The sequence below is a fragment of the Pan paniscus genome, chromosome 3 (assembly GCF_029289425.2).
Source record: "Pan paniscus chromosome 3, NHGRI_mPanPan1-v2.0_pri, whole genome shotgun sequence".
Lineage (NCBI taxonomy): Eukaryota > Metazoa > Chordata > Mammalia > Primates > Hominidae > Pan > Pan paniscus.
In genome coordinates, this window is record NC_073252.2 from 22,690,692 (window position 1) to 22,711,183 (window position 20,492).

At 36.3% G+C, this 20,492-nt stretch overlaps 1 protein-coding gene across 2 annotated transcripts in view; it reads right to left on the minus strand.

Annotated features, from left to right (window-relative positions):
- Window positions 1–20,492, minus strand: part of ADGRA3 (adhesion G protein-coupled receptor A3) — a 128,129-nt gene that overhangs the window by 48,032 nt on the left and 59,605 nt on the right. For both annotated transcript variants that reach the window (XM_003826828.6, XM_034958371.3), the window contains 6 exons: window positions 19,342–19,413; window positions 11,913–11,984; window positions 9,448–9,608; window positions 7,125–7,338; window positions 2,730–2,894; window positions 900–1,101 (listed from right to left, as the gene is read on the minus strand). In XM_003826828.6, the coding sequence (XP_003826876.2) occupies window positions 900–1,101; window positions 2,730–2,894; window positions 7,125–7,338; window positions 9,448–9,608; window positions 11,913–11,984; window positions 19,342–19,413 (886 nt within the window). The remainder of the gene's footprint in view (window positions 1–899; window positions 1,102–2,729; window positions 2,895–7,124; window positions 7,339–9,447; window positions 9,609–11,912; window positions 11,985–19,341; window positions 19,414–20,492) is intronic.

Below are 20,492 nucleotides of genomic sequence, written 5' to 3' on the forward strand. Positions count from 1 at the left end.
GCGTTTCAAAACAGCAATGAATTAAAAAACTTTATTATTTACTCATCATGGCCTTCTTAAAATGCTTTACAAACCCAAGAAAACTGGAATTTTAATGGAAACTCACTGGAGGGAAATTTTTTCAAGCTTGGAGTGAAATACAATAATACATAAAAATACATGAGGTTAACATGTTGCACCATCTATCTCTTCTCTGCCTATCCAAATTCTACACATACCTCAACTCCAATTGCTTAATAAAGCCTTTCCTGAGTATTCCTGCTGGGAATGATCAATACCTCCCTTGGAGCTCCTACTGCACAAGAGTACGAACTACTTATTTGGCACTTATCTTTATTGCCATGCACTGCCAGTAATGTTTTACATTTGTTTATCTACTGACTCTAACACGGACTTAGCACCTAACATTGCAAAAGGATTTTTACCAGGTGCCAAGGGGCAAAAGAAAATACATTACACAAAAGCCATCTTCCACTTGCTTATGGTCTGGTAAGTTTTAAAAAGATGCATAGAAGCAAAGATAACAAAAAGCACATGAGTAGTTCAAGTATTCTAAGCAATCGCTTTCAACAAAGTGATTATAAAAGGAATCCAAGAGGTGGCTTTCAATGTGAACTCGAAGGATGGTTAGGATTCTGTCTGGTGGATACAGATTAAAAAAAAGATATTCAAACAAAGGCACAAAGGGAGACGGTGACTGGAAAGGAAGGATTCTACAGAGGGCCTTGACTAGTGATTAAGATGGACCTGATCCTGAAGACAGTTAAGTCAACTAAAGTAAAAACACCAAATCCTTATGTTTTGCCTAGTATTAAAAAAAAAAAAAAAAAACTTATGTATTTGGTTTGAATACCATGTTTTCTCCACAACCCAAGTAAACAGGAAGACTTTCTAGTTACCTGATTAAACATATAAAGAACTCTAGTGACATCATTTGCATACTGACAGCGAGAATAATCATCATCTGCCCAAAAGCCGCCTCTATCACATCTGCGCCAAGCTTTTCTCTCATCCTGTGGGTTTCCGGGATATATCCCACTGCCATGGGTGTTCCGCGTACACTGCAGATATGCAGTAATGCCTGCCAATGTTCTGGGCCATCTAGAGATGAAGACAAAATAGTACAAGAAAATCTAAACGACACGGGTACATCAAGAATAACAACAGCAGAGAAAAAAATCAAAGATGAAGACGTGTCATGTCAATACAACCCTGACACGGGTCATCAAAACTGGGCTGGGAGAAACCTTTGTTATTTGAACTCTATGTCTCCAAAACTGAGAATGAAATTCAACATGTTGAATACAGGTTACCATGGATGCTCATCACAGGAACCACTAAATGACAGTATCAGTCACACCAAAACAGAATTCATTACAAAAACCACATAAATAGATCAAGCAACACTAAACTAAATCTTATTAATGCAGTGGGAATTTAATTGCATAATATCTTAAGGAGTGTCAAAGACAAATAATTCATTGATCTATAAACATTTAATTGCTCTATTTTTAAAAATGTAAAGCACTCAAAACTATGAGAATATAGAAAATCTACCATAAATAGTAAATATCATATTAGGATTATTTGATAAAAGATGTTGAATATAACAAAATTACCAAATATCATATACTTCACTTAAAAGCATGTACTATAAATATTATAGATCAATACTTAATCTACATAAAAGACTTATCCACTGGCAATAATAAATGTTGATTTCCATATATTGATGTCAAGAATAACTTTTTAAAAAAGAGCAATGGCAAACTAGCTGAGATAAAGATGTTATTATTGCATCTTTACTTTGGATTTAAAACATTAACACCAAAGGGTTTTCCCACCCTTGAAACACTGAGGTTAGAGACAGGAGGTAACAACTGAACCCATTAGAGACGATGCAAACTTGGTAATAAATGATCTTTATGCTGCTTCAAAGAATAACATATTTCCCTTTGTTCATATCAACTATAAACTCATTTTTTAAATCCCTGAACATAAATAAGATCAAGTAAATAAGATATTTAAAGATGTCTTAAAGCACCTTTGAAAGTAAAGAGAGTTTAAGGTAAAAAGCTGTCATCTCTTGCAAATCCTAAACTTTCTACTAAAATAAAAAAATAAATAAATAACTCCCTTTGCTTAGATTAACAGAGCTCAACAAACCCCACCTGGGATTCCATGGCTCCCCAAGTTTCAGGCTACCCAACAGCTTTCATTTCCCAAAGTCCTTCTTGCTTGATTTCCAGAAGAACTGAACAAGGGGAGAAAATTAGATAGGTGTTTCTTCTAATTCTGATGCCTACTGAACTGCCAGTAGTGAAAAGTACCTTAGCAATATAAAACCTTCCAAGGTTCATCTATAAAAGAGCCATTGGGGGGGGGGAAAAAAACAGAAAATACCCTACTTAACCTGTTTGAATTTTGTACTCTTTTACCAGAATATCTCAAATGTTTCCCTAAGGCAATGGCTCTTACACAACAAAACCATTTGTTAAAAATGACTCTACTTTCAGAGATTCTTCAATCAACAGGTCTGAGATAAAGTTCAAGCACCCCTTTTGTTCATCTCCATAAGTGATTCTGAAATCATTATTCTAAAGGGTAGTCCTCAGACATGCGCAGTTCTCAAATTTTGTTACTCAGGACAGGAAACCAATAATGTGTCTTAGACGACAGAAGGATCTGGAACAAATTAAACTTTTCCCCGTATTTTCCACAACACTGACCTGAAGTCACCTTTGTTGTTTACCACCCTCTCTGGAGGACAGTACTGTGCAGAACTCTCTAATACCACAATATCCACAGTCCTCGTATTATTCCCACGTTTGGTCTGGACATGACAGCCCCAATTTCCAGTAGATCCAGCCTGAATATTAGAAATGGTTAGGGCACTGCATAAAGAAAGATTTTAAAAAGAGAGAAAATATAATTAGGCAAAAAAGGAGACAATAATGGGTCTCAATCATTCATTTAGCAAATATTTTTGAATGCATATTGTGGCGTAAGGACTTGCTATATAAAAATGAATTTAAAAAAATGACTCCTTCCTTTAAATCCTTCAATCTCAAGGCAAAAAAGGAAAGAGATCTTTAAAATACACAATCAGGGCAATAAGAGACATATGAATCAAATGCAATGCTATACGACGCATGAGAATTCTCCTTGCAGAAATAGGGAGAGCAGAACACTTTACAGAACAGGAATGGCAAGTAATCCCAGCACTCTGGGAGATAGAGGCGGGTGGCAGGAGTTCAAGACCAGCCTGGCCTTCAAGATCAGCCTGGCGAAACCCTGTCTACACTAAAAATATTTTAAAAAGTTAGCCGGGTGTTGTGGCACACACTTGTAATCCCAGCTGCTTGGGAGGCTGAGTGAGGCTGGAGGATGGCTTGAACCCAGGAGGCGGAGGTTGCAGTGAGCGAAGAGAGCACCACTGCACTCCAGCCTGGGTGACACAGCAAGTCTCTGTTTCATACACACAAAAAAAGAACAGGAATGGCAAGCCCAAAGGCAGAAACACCATCGTACATTCTTTAGCAAAACTTGGAGAAGTTTCCAAGTCACATCTCCCTTCTCACAGATTCTGAAGAAAATATTCAAACATGAAAAAAGAAGATTATTATGAATTTACATAATTAAGAAAATGTTTAAGGTAAAATATAAAGGGTTACACTAGAAACAAACCAGTTACCTCCCTAAAAAGATTTAGTAAATTACCAATTAATACTTTCACAAAAGGTTTCCGTGTTAAGGTATATTTCAATTCATAAAACAGCTGTGTTTCTAAATGGCTGTCAGTAAATCCAATTTCCAAGATGAAATAATAATTCTCTAATATAAAACCTATTAATTAAGGAGCAAATGTCAGAGCCTTCAATTAACCTTTATTTCCCCCACAGGACCCAGTATGCGTTGCTGTTATGTAGACACAAATGATAAGAAATAATTAGACAGAAAGTATGTATCATTTTAATTAACTTACAAAATTATGTCTTAAAGTAAATACACATTTGTCCGATCTCCTAAATCATTGACGGCTACAGCAAATGTTCTAATAAAGTCTCAAGACACTTTTATATTATGAATCATCAAAGAAAATGTTGTCTTTACTAAGTTAGAAAAATAAACATACTGTAATTAATATTTTTAAAATAGAGTGACACAAAAAAGAGTTTGACATTAAATTTAACTTTGTCCAACATTCTACTTTATAAGGCTTTACTGAACTAGGAAGAAGTATATTTTGTCAATGAAAATCATTCCTTAATCCAGAAGTTCCCAAACACTGTCTTACTTCACTGACATAGTAACTTTTTCATGGTGCCCCACCCCAGCTCAAAAAAATACCTATGGTGGTTTCTATTACTAAATTAAATCCCCAAAACGTCTATCTATATTCAAATACTTTAGTAGCCATTTGAAAAAAGTAACACACATAAATTTGAAATAAAATTTTTATTGTATTCTTAAATAACAACTACTTCTTAATGAGATATGTGTGCCTGCTAGACACTCTAAAATTAATCTAACCTCAGATTCGGATCAGACAATGATGCTCATTTCTTGTTCTACAATGACTTTTACACGTAGCACTTGCTTTGTACCACAGTAACTGTCCAAAGTCCAGCATCCCAAACACTATAATGGAGTGTTTCTAGTTTTCTTACTACTTTTTTCCCCTTCAATCTCCAAATCTGCAAGTGTTTCCTGGATAACTTTTAGCAATACTTTTAATATCTAAAACCAATCACTGGAATAACATTTCCAGGAATCCTCAAGGCAGCAGGTTTGGAGATTTAAAAAGAAAGAAGTAGCTTCAATTTCAACTCCTAAGAAAAATGCTGTTTCTTACTGATGAAGAATCAAAGACATGGGGAGATCAATGAAAAATCAATAGGAATCTCAGATTAACCAATGCAATAACCACATATTTCTTTCTTCTATTATTCTGGGGCAAAATCTAGGTAAAGAACTGTCTCAGGCTTCACATGAAAGATTTTCACGTTGGTCACATGTCCCTACCAAAAAAAATGTTAGGTTAACTTGCTGTCCTTAGAATTAACTTTTTTTGCACTGCTAAACATAATTTAAATTTAAGCATGACTTGCAGAAATAGACTTATACAGTAAATCTACTTATTTTATAGTCAAATAATTTAGAGTTCTAAATTAATCAAAGCTCTTTTACATAGAAAATGGTTCTACTTTTAAAACTTTACTATTGAATTATACATAAATTATTGTCTGTTTATACAATAAACTGCTTAGTGTACAATGTGATGAATTCTGACATATGTATAGGCATGTGAAATTATCGCTACAGTAAAACTAGTGTAACAATGAATATATCATTTCCAACGATTAATCTTATCTCCTAATAAGGGAATTCTGCTTCTAGCAATCACTGAGTAGCTCATATTAAATCACCCTTCCCACAGCTAACAATTATATGCCCCTGACAAATTATAAAATGACAATCATTTGAACACATGAAGATTGATCAAAAGCAGGCAATAACTGAACAGGAGTTGATACGAGAAACAAGGGTTTTTGGCACTGGGAAGTAACTAGATTTTTTTTTTAATGGCTTTTGCCCAAGGGTAGGCCTCACTCAAATAGAAACTCACAATCTTATTGGCTTAAAAAATCAGAAGACAGAGGTAGAAAGAAGTCAGGCTGGAAGTCCAAACTTCTATGTATAAAATGCACCAAGATCTCTTACTGATCCTGAACTACACTTGCAGGTAGAGCAGAAACCAAGACTTTAGCTTCTGCCTACCAGAGGGGACAGAGCTAGGAGTTAGTTCAGCCAAGCTAATTGCCTGACCAAACAAAAGTTAGCTCACTTTAGGGGAATATAACAGAATCCAGAGTCAGAGGTCGGCAGACTTTTTCTTCAATGGCCAGACAGTACATATTTTAGGCTTTGCTGGCTACGAAGCAATATTAAGAATATTATGTAGGGAATTATGTAACCATCTGAAATGTAACCATTTAAAAATATAAATAACATTCTTAGTTTATGGGCTCAGTGGGCCAGATTTGGTTCATAGGCTGTACTTAGCCAGCTTCTCCTCCACAGCAAATCATTCATAATGTCCAGTCTATAACCCAAAACTGTCAGACATATAAACAATATTTTTTTAAAAAGAAGAAAATATGAACCATATTTAAAAGAAAAGCAGTCAGTAGCAATAACCACAAGATTGCCCACATGTTGGAATTAGCAGGAAAGGATTTAAAAGCATCCACTCTAAATGTTGGAAGATATCAATGAAAATATGCTTCTAGTAGACATGAAATCTCAAGAAAAATTATAAAATAGCCAACTGCATAAGTCTTGAATCTCAACTCAGAGAACCCCTGAGATTTGAATGTCAACTCAGAACCTTTAGTTTTTCAGTAATCTTTCATAGCACCCCTGTGAGTATGCTGTGATGTTACCCTAGGAGGACCTGGCAGAGAGTCTGAAAACTGCAGCTCTACTGAAATAAAAATATAAGCCAAGTTCTAGGTAGGTGGAAAGAAAGAAGAAAGGGAGTGGAAAACTCAATGTCTAGAGGTAAAAATTTTACCAACGTAAAATATCTGGTAAGTGATAATATCATATATATTCTTAGTCTATTATACTTTATAAAGTATTTTTACTTTTAATTATTTTGGTATTCACACCAATCATGAGGTTGATAGTTCAGATGTTATATTCTTTTATACTAGTAGGTGGAGAAGATAAGTACCTTAAAATATTGTATCAGTCAATATTTTGACTAGAGTCAATATCAGGTGATTACTAAAAGAGAAAATGTAAGCTTAGCAGCAGGAAATAGTTGGAAATTAGGTTTAGCACTAAAAGTTTACATTTTTCCTCCAAAAACTTTAAAAAAGTCTCCAATTTCTAAAGTTTCTTTGAAATTAAGTCTTTTCTTTAAAAACTGGATGAAAAGATGGCTATTTAATTTTAGAAGATGAATAAGAACCAGGAAAAGGAAATGCCAGATGTTTGCATTTTTAAATACAAGAAGATGAAATATTAATTCAAATTCCACTAAACATTACACCTCCAAAAGGATAAATAAAATATACAGGCACAATTCTTCATTCAAAGAAAAAAAAAAAGTTTACCTTGCAATCAAGGAGCAGTTGTGAATCATGTTCTTTTCAACAAAAATACCTTGCGATTCATCGGTTTCAACTATTCTCCCATCCTGATACCACAACACTTGCATGTCCTGATCAATATATGAAGCCATGCACTGGAAAGGAAGGCTGTCTCCTTCAAACACAACTTGGCGATGAGATGGAGTCATGTAGAAAGATGGCAATTCAAGCGGAGGGTCTAGAGACAATCAAACAAAGATTCAGTAAACAAATATAATTTCCAAACACCATAATTAAAAGTTACAGAAATTCTAGGTAAAATAATAAAAACAGAACAACAAATATTCATCAATAACCAGCATGCTACTGCTAGTATCAACCAGGCTGCTACTGAGTTTAGTGATAACAGATTAAAACAAAATTAAAAAGAAACAATTTCATAATCAGTTCTGACATTTAGAGTTATTCCTCTTCAGTGGCATCCTAAGAGTATCAGATGATTACAGAAATGAACTAAAAGAACAAGCTGTGCTCTAGAAAATGGCATCAGTGATAAGTAAATGCTGATATTTACAACTTTAAAATACACTTTGGAGACTGCAATACCTTTGATTACAACATGAGTTTTTGGCTGTAAAACTAATGCATGTTCACTCCAGAAAAATCAGAACATTTAAAGAAAACAGAAAAAAACAGTATTTTAAGATCCCATATACCGTAAACAGTTTTTAATCAGTTTTTCCCTTTCAGTCAGAAAAATAAAAGATTTTAAATATATGTACAAAAATGTACACAAATGACACTAGTTCATTAAAAGACTTCTAAATATGTAGTCCATTTTTCTAACATGACAATTCTACTTTTAGTAGTACTGTATCCTAAAGAATAATAGAAAATATGCAAAAATGCATACAAAGAAATTAGTCCTTCCATTATTTATGAAGCAAGAAATTATTAACGACCTAAATATGCTGTAATAGAGAAGTTGTTAAACTATGGCTTCATCTATACAATGAGTTGATATGCATCTATTTTAAATGAGAAAATACATTTACATTAATTCAACTTTAAAAAGGTTATAAAATATCATTAGAGTGTAACGATATTTTGGTTAAAAAATAAAAAAAGTCATAGAAGATGATACAAAAAGGTCTTAACACTAGCTATTTTCAGTCATGAACATAAACATGGTCTTTGTTTCTCTGCTTCTTTTATTTCTTTGCACAAATCTTAATTTTCATTCAGTGAGCATATTTTACTTGTGATACAACAATAATAATAAAGAGAAAAGGAAAAAAATATGATAGATTATTTCCAAACAAAGACTAAACTGGGACCTCCCCCCATCACTTTAGGACTGTTTTTGTTTTATGGGGTTGTGTGTGTAGGTGTGCTTTTTTGTTTTTTTTTTGTTTTTGTTTCTTTTTCATTTAACACGTGGCAAATATGTTATTTCCCTCATTTCCCCAGATATTCTTCAAAATCATGATTTTCAATAGCTGCATTCACTGAATGGATATGTCACAAGTAATTAAACCAATCTCCTATTTTTGAGAATTTAGGATATGCTTATACACAGAGTCTGAAGATTTACATACAAAGCTGATCATTTCCTAAGAATTAACTATAAGATACAGAATTACTAGATCTAACTGTATCAGTTATTTTTTTTTTTTTGAGATGGAGTTTCACTTTTGTCACCCAGGCTGTAGTGCAATGGCACGATCTCCGCTCACTGAAACCTCCACCTCCTGGGTTTAAGCAATTCTCCTGCCTCAGCCTCTCAAGTAGCTGAGATTACAGTCACCTGCCACCATGCTCAGCTAATTTTTGTATTTTTAGTAGAGACAGGGTTTCACCATGTTGGCCAGGCTAGTCTCAAACTCCTGACCTCAAGTGATCCACTGGGATTACAGGTGTGAGCCACCACACCCTGCCTGTATCAGTCTTTTAAGAACACTGAAACATGTTGCTTCAAAAAGGCTGTATCATTCACATTCCCACCCACACACAGGATGTGGGCATCCTGAGATTGTGTTACTACAGACAAATTCATGAGTTGCCAACTGATGGAAAATCTGAAAATCTATTCTTTGAAATTGGTTTGCATAAAGCAAGCTGATGTGAACCTAAAAACAGCTACCTTAAAGACAACTGAAAAAAAAAAGGTCATTTAATCTAGCTGGCTTAATCGTTGGCATAAACTAAATATTATCAAATCCATAATGATTACTGGCTGCATACTAGTTCTGTCCAAGTATAAAGAGAATCTTACAATTTGTCAAGAAAAACATGGCAGCAAGTCAAAATATGGTAAATGCTTTCTCGGTTTGGATTTCTCCCTTACCGCATGTCAACAGCTCCTGCTTCACGCCTGTGACTGGTTGGGCCTGCAGTGACTTAGGATAAACACACCTGGTATCCCGTACCGTGATGTTCTTCTCCTTTACCCAGCGATGCATCCACAGTATGTTACAGTCACACAAAAGATACTCAGTCTGGAATTCCCTGTAACATGCAAATACAACTTAGAGATTATAGTGAATAAAATTAAATAGCACTTTTGTTTTATATTGGGTTACATTTCTGGTGGCAAGCAAAATACTGTTCACCCATACCATGCCTAAAGTACATTTCATCAACTAGCTACAGTTTCTCTCCAAGGAGCTGAATTGCAGAGTGTTGGACCCCAACACTGTTCTTGCTGATCCCGGGTTTCTGCTTTGGATGAAATTTTGTAGGCAAACAAAGACTCTTTGGCAGATATCCCTCTTCTATGCAACAAGCCACTGAACACCAGAGTTCTGGAATACCAAATCCCATTCCTTTTTGTCTATCGAGCTTCTACCCATTTATCATGCAGTGTGTGGCATTAATATTGAATCTTGAAGCCATCCCCAATTTTCCACCATCATTGCCACATTCTTGGCCTAAATGCCTACCAACTCTGCTGATTCTGGCAATCAAACAGCAACCTAAAGCAATACAGATTGTTTTATGGCTATATTCTGTATGTCTAACTAGACGGCAAACTTCCCTAGGGTAGGGACTGTTTCTGACCCCTTCCTGCTATGTGCCAAGTGACACTATAGATATTTACAAATGTAAGAGATAAAGACCCAACAAATCAAAAGCATACAAATAAGAATACCTCAGCTTTGATATAAAAGATAGTAAAGAAATGTCTTTATATGAGGCAAAAAGCTTTATAATTTGGCACTTGGGTGCAAGAAGAAGAAAGGATAAACAAAGCTGAGATATAAGCACAAAATCTCTTAAATACTATAATTACTAAGCGCTGACTATTCATGTGCCACACATTTGCTAAGTCCAGCTAATAACAATGAATGCAGGACCCTGTTCATGCCAACATGGAGGGCATCATATAATAGAAGAATCAAAATGTAAACATAACTAAAATAGAATGCAACATGTTCTATAAAAATAAATCAACAAAGTGCAATAATGTTAAGTGTGTGTGCTTCTAACACAGCTAGAGTGTTGGCTCAGGGTTCACCTCAGTAGTTTTGGCAAAAAAGAATAAGGAAAAAAGAAAAGGGATCTGATGTAATACAGCACAGAAAATAAATTTAAATAATACCAGAAGGAGGACGTGACAGACTCCTAATTCCTAAGCACCACTTTATGGTCAGTTCCTAACACTACCAGGTAAAAACACTGGCAATTTCCCCCATTTGGGGGATGAAAATACTTCCCATGTTCCTGCTACCCAGGGTCTCAAAAGCCAGACTAGCTTTTGTCTTTTTTATTTCCTAATCTTTGCAGAAATGGTTGACCTGAGCCCACTAAATATGCCAAAAGGAGATGTTTCTGCTCAAAGGTAGTCTTCTGGATAAGAATGGTAAGGGTGCCAAAAAGAGAAACAAGATGGAGTATGGAGTGTGAGCCAAAGTGACTCCAGAAGTACACACACATGCCTGCTATGATGGTGAGGAGCTGGTTGGGGCTCCTAATAGCTATTAGCTACATCCCAAGGAAGACTCCTAAATGAGATTTAAATGACAGGTGCAGGAAAGGAACAGAGATGAGAGGAGAAGTCAGAGTACAGGGAAGAGAGGAATCAGGAGAGAAAAACTCTTTCCCTGGAAGAAAGACACTCAATCCCATAAATTACTCACAATGAAAACCTGAACAACATTATATTTAACTGTAATTCCAATAAGCTTAGGATAATTTATAGTCTGAGATATGTTAAGGTTTATCTGAAAATAGTTACTTTCAAAATAACTTCTATGCAATCTCTCAGTTAACAAAACTGGGGGAAAAAAAAATCAACCAATTCTAAAGCTACAAGAAACTGTAAATCAGAACTTAAACTGATTTCATAAAGTAGGCATTCTAAATGAATATCCCTAGAAACATCAGTAATAAGCTGTAAATTTGATTTTAAGTGGGGGGTGGGTTTACAGGATAAAATTAAATTCCTAAAGTATAAAATATTCTTACAAATTCTTCATAGGAAGGGTTATTTTATACTTTGGAAATTTAATTAGTCAAACAAGGCAACATTTTATGATTTGAAAAAAAAGTCAAAAAGAAACAATTACCAGTTTACTTACTCTAAATATAGATTAGAGTAATATGGTATCCTAAGGAGAAAACAGTTGTCCTGGTCTAAACCACATTATTCAGGGTTACTGTATGTTTTTCAATGTGAATGCAAGCTCTCAAGTGAGACTCTACCTTGACAAGATTGTCCTCACAAAGTCTCTGAAACCACATAATAAATGTTTTTAATTTTCAAAAAGACATGAAAATCAAAAAAAAAGAGAGAAAAAAATTCTTACTTACAAAGACCGTAATGAGGCAAGATAATCAAAAGTTCCTTGAGATAATGAAGAAAACAAATTCCCCGAAAGGTTTCTGAAAGACAGAAAACAATTTCACTTTTAAAAATACAATTATCTATCATTTTATCCTATTTCATATTTTCTAAAGCATCCTACAGTCATTAAATAATGTTGTAAAGAAGTCATGAAAGTTTCAGTGCTTATAAAGAGGGAGCGATTAGAAAACACTTCCTCCAAGGGTGAAGAAGAAAATTATGCTTCACCTTACACAAAGTAGTAAATACAATTATTAAAAGCATATTAAAGCTAGATAAGAATTTTTCTGTCAAATATCAGGTGAACCTAAAAGGTACCCTAACTGAATTCCCACTAGAATTACTCTAAGGGTTCACTCGCATCTAATTTAAGAAAGCAGCAAATAAAAATGTAAAAACAAATAGAAAATAAATAATTAAAACTTTAAAAAATAACAAAAGGAAAAGGATGGCCTCAATGATCAGCAGCAGTAGCGTACTAAACATGACTGAAAATATGAGGGGAGCGGGATGAGTTCAGGGCTTAAAATGAGAGACTGGGGATATAATTCCACGTTGCTCTTGGGCACAACAGTTCTCTAGTCTATCCCGTGTTAGCAGGCTTCAATACATAACCTGAGTCTCGCAGCGTTTTGAATGAATGGAACTCAGAAACCCCTATTCTACAATGTGAGTGGTTTGTTACACCCAAAACGATTTGACCGAAGTATTTCTTTCATACCGGACGATGAGCTCTAGAGCTGGGGGGAGGAGGGCCTGTGTGTGTATGCACTTCCGTGTACAGCCAGTTAACATGCTGGAATATAAATGGTGCTCAATAATTGCCCATTGCTCAGGATGTACACCTCAACTTCAGGGGACTTCTAATGCTAAAATGAGACTGAGCGCTCTGGAAAAATCGCATATGCTCAACCTCCACAAGATCTGTTCTATGCCTGTTATGGTATCAAGAACAGGCAGAATTTAGACCTAAAGTTCTAGAAATGAGGTGGGGGTGGAACACAGCAGAGGATGGGATAGAAATCCGGAGTCCTGCAACTTAGTCCTGCAACTTCTCCTCTGGAATCTGGGCTGAATTCTTCACATGTGAGAGAGAGTGACCATCGGGCAGATGCATTTCCAAGTGGAGTTGGAGAAGAGAACTGATCAGGAAGAGGTCAGCTGTTCTTGGGACACCTGTAGCAACATATTTCTGGATGGGAAGACCTGATATCACACAATGGCCAACACTTTACAAATTAACCTCCAATGACCTTCAGCAAGAACAACACTGGATTGGTTTTTATATTTTATAATTTGTTTGTAAGAAAAAGGCTGGATTCAGTGATTCTCACAGAATAAGTTACCTAGGAACTTAAACAGAAAAGAGTATTTGCAAATTGAAAGGAGGAAAGGGATGTCTTTTTTTTTTTTTTTTTTTGGCCTATCAGAGCAGATACCAAATGTGAATTGTGAGAAAGGTGTGCCCATGGCAGTATACATCACAATAACATTTTAAGAAAATAAAAAAGATAAAAATCATTTTGGCCGGGTGCAGTGGCTCACGCCTATAATCTCAGCAATTTGGGAGGGCTGAGGTGGGTGGATCACCTGAGGTCGGGAGTTTGAGACCAGCCTGGTCAAAATGGTGAAACCCCGTCTCTACTAAAACTACAAAATTAGCTGGGTGTGGTGGCATGTGCTTGTCATCCCAGCTACTCAGGAAGCTGAGACACGAGAATGACTTGAACCCGGAAGGCAGAGGCTGCAGTGAGCCGGGACTGCAGCACTGCACTCCAACCTCAGCAACAGAGTGAGACCCCGTCTCAAAAAAAAAAAAAATTTTTTTTAAGAAAGTAACTTAGATGCAATTACAATCAACAACTGTGTATGTTATGAAGCTATCCCATTTTAATTATATGATTACTGAAATATGTTTAAAATAATGAATGCTACAAGACAAGACATGGTAGGTAAAACTGAAGTGCTAAGACAGGGCAATGGGTACACACACATTCCTTATATGTACAATTGTCTCCGATTTTCTTTAAATGTTTGCAAGATTCCATAACAGTAAGTTAGAGATAAATATCTATCCTACAAATGTAGGACTTCAAAGAATTGGGCCAGGTGCAGTGGCCCACACTTCTAATCCAGCACTTTGGGAGGCCAAGGCGGGCAGATTGCCTGTGGTCAGAAGTTTGAGACCAGCCTGGCCAACATGGTGAAACCCCGTCTCTACTAAAAATACAAAAATTAGCCAGGTGTGATGGTGTGTGCCTATAGTCCCTGCTACTTGAGAGGCTAAGGTGGTGACACCTTAAGCCTAAGGCTAAGTGGAGGTGACAGTGAACCAAGATGGTACCACTGCACTCCAGCCTGGGTAACAGAGTGAAACTCTGTCTCAAAAAAAAAAAAAAAGAATTGCATCTTACAGCAACCACTAGGTTCTAATATGCATATTATTAGATATTTCCCTTGGAAATCGCAAAGGAAGGGATCACATTAGAGAAGGACATGCCATCTTCTCAGTAAATCCCAACGCAAACCAATTTTTCCTTGAGTGTTGGAACAGATTGCCATTTGTATGGCTGAACACAAGTGAAGTAATTAGCTTGGATTTGGGGGGACATAAGCAATGACACATATTTTACAACATTACAATCGCAGTCTAGCTCTGAGATGCTCACTAAATAAATACATAAATAAATAAAACTAAGAGGGAGTTGAGAATGACAAGAACAAAGTCACTGCTCCTGTATCACAATAAGCTCATAGAATGGAGCAGCAGGTAAGTTACCCGCCCACCCCCATCCTTTATGCTTCTTTTTTTTTTTTTTTTTTTTTTTTGAGACAAGTCTCACTCTGTTGCCCAGGCTGGAGAGCAGTGGATGGAGTGCAGTGGCTCACTGCAACCTCTGCCTCCCAGGTTCAAGTGATTCTCATGCCTCAGCCTCCAGAGTAGCTGGGATTACAGGTACATGCCACCAGGCCTGGCTAATTTTTGTATTTTTAGTAGGGACGAGGTTTCATCATGTTAGCCAGGCTGGTCTCGAACTCCTGACCTCAAGTGATCCGCTCGCCTCAGCCTCCAAAGTGCTGGGATTACAGGCGTGAGCCACTGTGCCCAGCCATTGTTGTTTCTTACTCTCACTTAATTTGACTTTATTTACTTATTTTATGCTAAATAGATAACATTTGAATTCCTAAGAGTTGCATGTATATATGATACATCATCTATTATACCGAAGCCTTTATCAGGGCAGATTTGGTAAAGGAAGGGGAAATGCAATTAAATGCAATCTCCATCTACAGAGGAATGACTAAGTTACAATCTGTTCTATAACTAGAATATTATGTAGCCACTGACAAGCATGAACTAAATCAACATGTACTCTATTAAAAACATGTTAATATGTTGGTAAATTATTTTTAAACTGAGTTGCCAGGTACAGAGCATTTTTAAAGCTCTGTATGTGTGTCTATGCATTTCTGGATATAACAGAAAAAAAAAAAAAATATATATATATATACACCAGATCATTAATACAAGTTATCTCAGGATGATGTGACTGAAATGATGAAAGGAAATCTAATTTTTCCTTCATATGATTTTATTACTCAGTAACAACCACCTTTTTTGTATAAAGGAAGTTCTTTATACAAACATGTATATATAAGTTGTATGTATGTATTTATATACAAATACATACACATGTTTTCACATAAAGGAAATTGTAAAGGGAAGTTCTTATAAATACATATATTTCTGATAGGGAAATATTAAAGGTATAACTCTTGAGGAAAAAATACAGGTATTAGATTGATCATAAAGAACAATTTGAAAAAATTTTGATCTGTAGATCTCCTGACAGATTTTGGTCTGCAGATCTCCTGACATTTCTCTGCAAATTAACTTCCTAAGTGAAGGACACAGGCTTCACAGAAGTCCATTACTGGCTCCCTGTTTGGTCTGCCAGTTATGTCCACTGTTACAGTGGGACAGAGTGAGAACCTTTGCAAGTAGGACTATACTTCTCTGAGACAGTTCAAGAGAACTTCTCCATCAGCAAAGGCAGAGATCAATATATAGAATTAATCAACTTTACACCCCCACTCCACCCATGTCTACTAAGGCCTCTGACACACTTAAAGAAAGGGTTGTTTAAAAAAAAAAAAAAAATTCTTAAATTTCCAAAGCCAAGACTTAATCAAAAATGATGAGAAATCTGGCTGAGAATGCCTAGGCTGTCCGCCAAGGTCTCATCATCCCTTAGCCAAGGAAGTTTGAGGTCCCCATTTGAAGAGTTACCAGAGGAAATGGCTAGAACAGTGATCCACTCTAGAATTCCTTCTTTTTGTATACCTTCTCTTTCAGGTGGGAAACAGTAAGAGGAAGATCTCTGATTCCTAATCTAAGAAATGTATTACATGCTCCATTCCTAATCATATTCTCTTTTCTACTCATTGGACTGAGAAAATGCTATTCTCCATATCTGAAATATGAGCTGTTATCATCCTTCACAACTGGCATATGGCCTGGCTCAAGAGCTCAAAAATCTGGGGACAGTAGCAGCCCATGCAAAACATTTAAAGTTTCCTGATCCACAGCTCTAGACCTGTGCCAACCCAAATTACGATAAGCAATGTCACTGCAACACAATGTTGAATGGTAAGAAGTTTCTTTAATTGCCACATTGTCTTTAAAAGGTATTTAAAAGATGTAGGCCAGGTATATTGCTATATATGCCACAGACTGTTCCATTTAGAAAATCCACAATAGGAATGATAGACAGTGGAAAATCACATGCATGAGGGGGTAGGAAGAGGGTGGATGATGAGATTAATGGGTATAATGTACATGATTCAGGTGATGGATACCTAAAAGCCCTGACTTGACCACCATGCAATCTATGCCTGTAACAAAACTGCACCTGTACCCCAGAAATCTATATACAAATACAAATAAATCAAATTTAAAGGCCACTATAATCTATTATTACATGAACTATAAGATCATCTCAATCAAATCTCAAAGTGGGAAGCTTGGCAATATTATTTTTATGTTTTCATGTTTTACTTGGATGATGTTCATTGTGTTCCATGATGTATACATTCTCATAACAGGTATAAGATAACTGGTAAAAATGTAAGAGACAACCCAAGTTCTAAACCTACCAAACATTTTAGTTCTTGACGAAGAAGGCAAAGGAAATACTAAGAAAATAGCAACCTGCCCTAACAGAAGCTCTGTCTCACCCAGCTCTTTTGCCTAAAGAACATTTGCTGATGTGTCAAATCCCTAGGCCAAAGCTAGAAATCAATCTAAAACTAAAATCAACAAAATAGTAGGCTCCAGTTTACTATTTTGTTTTTCATTACTTCAGTCATAGCTGTCCAAAAACATAACAAAAGCCTACTTCACAGATGTATGGTTTTGCCAATTCTAACGCAGTCCTCTAAAGTAAAAATACAGCCAGGCGTGGTGGCTCACGCCTGTAATCCCAGCACTTTGGGAGTCTGGGTTGAGTGGATCACGAGGTCAGGAGTCTAAGACCAGCCTGGCCAAGATGGCAAAACCCCATCTCTACTAAAAATACAAAAAAAAATTAGCCGGGCGTGGTGGTGGGCACCTGTAATCCCAGCTACTCGCAAGGCTGAGGCAGAGAATGGCGTGAACCCGGGAGGTGGAGGTTGCAGTGAGCCGAGATTGTGCCACTGCACTCCAGCCTGGGCGACAGAGCGAGACTCCATCTCAAAAAAAAAAAAAAAGAAAAAGTAAAAATACAAAAAGCTCAAGAAGAGATTTTAAAAAGCACTGAGATAGAAACGTTTGCAGGGCAGTTACAAAGGAGTTAAGAAGCAGTTAATTTAACTAACTTAAGTCATGAGTAAAGCTGCACACCAAATCAGTCTTTTATTTAAAAACAAAAATCAGGCCATATACCTTTCCCTGAAAACAAAAGGACACACTGAAAACAGCTACAAATTTCCTATGCAGCACGAACATTCTGTTCTACTCTAATAATTGATTTGAAATCTCTTCCCTTACTGTATAGATGAAAGAATCTCTTCATTTAAGCCCCTAACTGGTTTTTCAAAGGTAACTTGAAATACAAGAAACATTCCAAAAAGCTACAGGGAGAAAGAACCACAAGTAGACAACCCTTAACACTGACCTTCCACTCCACATCTAGCATTTCATGCGGAACCCTATTCCCAGACTACTTGTCTCTAAAACATGATTTCATGCCATTTTCCAACATAAATGTCTTTCAGTGGCTTCCTATTGTTTAGTCAGTTCTAAGCCCCTATCTGCTTTTCATACATTTCAAAATAAAGCTGTATTATAAGTAATCAGCCTTATGTCTAATTACTCCCAAACAAAACTTCTTTATTACTTTTTTTTTTATTTTTTTGAGACAGAGTCTTGCTCTGTCACCCACAGCTGGAGTGCAGTGGCGCAATCTTGGCTCACTGCAACCTCTGCAACGTCTGCCTCCTGGGTTCAAGCAATTCTCGTGACTCAGCCTCCCGAGCAGCTGGGACTACAGGCATGTGCCACCACGCCCAGCTAATTTTTGTATTTTTAGTAGAGATGGGGTTTTACCATGTTGGCCAGGCTGGTCTCAAACTCGTGACCTCAACTGATCTGTCTGCCTCGGCCTCGCTAAGTGCTGGGATTACAGGCATGAGCCACTGTTCCTAGCTTAAAACGTCTTTATTTTTTTTAAAAAGATATAAACATACTTGATGGCTTATACAAAGTTCTTCTACATTTATATTCTATATAAATTATAATAAACAGATATAGATAACTTAAATTTTAAATAATCATTATAACTTTGAGCTACTATTAATCCTACTTTGTAGACGAAAAACAGAAAAGTTCAGAAAAGTCAGACAATTCACCCCAGATCACATGGTCAGAGGCACAATTCAAATGTTTATTTTCCTCCAAGGCCACCAGCCTTCTCCTTGACAAATGGCCTTGTTCTCATTCCCATCTTCATGTATCATTAGTTTGGCTTCTTTTCCTTTCTCACTATCCAGATCTCTGCAAATCTTCTGGGCCATCAGCTCACATTTTACTATTTCCTAGAAATTTTCCCAGACTAGCAAAGCTTTTGATCATACTGCTCAGCATGAACGTGCTCTCTGTTGCATGTACTACACTGTGTTATGTGGTGTGTGTGTGTGGTGTACATGCACATGTGTCCGTGTGTGGTGTGGTAAGGTAGCATTATATTCTGAGGAGATTACATCCCCATGATTAAATTGTGAGCTCCTTGTCCCCTATGGCTTCTAAAACCCCTACAGTTGCTACTTATAATTAAACACATAAGTTTCATACATATTTAGATACTGGCTCAAATGCTTCCTTATCTTTTAATGGGAAAGAAAAGATATACTTACAGCCGAACCAGATTGGTGAGTCCTCGAAATATGTCTGCATTCAGACATCCTATTCGATTGTTTGTCAGATCCCTAAGGAGAAGGGTGGAAAAGTGTCTTCAATTAGTTCTCTTGGTTAAAGAAGGTCTCATGCATTCAGTATTCAAGAACAGCACCCAGGTATCGCACAAGACCTTTATTCTAGCAACTTTGAGATATTTACTGTACGCAAATGAGATAAGGATAGCAGTGAGGCTGAAAATGATCCTTGCTTTCACTTACTGCTGGCACGCACAGACTCAATGCTGCTCAATTATAGTGCCCTCTATATTTCAAGCACTTACTCTTGCAAAATTACTCAAGATAAAACTGGAGTAGTAAAAATGAGACTCAAACTATTTTGCTGCCTGCAATACAATTCCTTAGATGACCTACACAGTTAATTATGCTGGGGCTGTTGGAGAACTGAGCCCAAACTCAGCCAGTAAATGACAGATAATGGATAAAAGGGCAAAATATTACAATGATGGAACTTTCATTTCCTCGGAAACATCTGAAAATACCACTTTCTGACTTCATTCCTTAAATACTCAGAAGTTTCAACTATAATGAAAAAAAAAACTGTGTTAGCTTTTAGTTTACAGATCTATCATTCAGACTCCTAGCCAAATTACTTTAACAATATCTATGATATGGCCCAATTATTTTTGCAATCACTCCTCATTTCTATTTCCTATTAAATGTTACCTTCTAAATATTTTTTACTTCTCCTCAATGAAACCTTTTTCTTTTTACCTATGTAAAAGTTTTAGTTAATATTTTGTTCTATCCCTCTTTATTTACTTTGCTTGACATCAAGGACAATGAACACAATTTTATTTTTACATTTAATCAGAGACCTGCACTGGTTTAAAAGTAAAAACTTTATGTTGGGAGATAACCACTGACAATATCTGTAACTTACACCTGGGATGGCATGACTCGCATCATTGTTTTCAGTGGACTTAGCCCTATGCAAGAAAACCCTAAAACAATGAATCTTAAGTTTTATTAGTTGCTAGACTTGGAATAATTCATCACACTTTGAATTCTGACAGAATAATTAGAATAAGCTCCCTAAGTCAAACTTTCAAAAATATTTTCATCATATTGCCTCCAATGTCCCTATTATT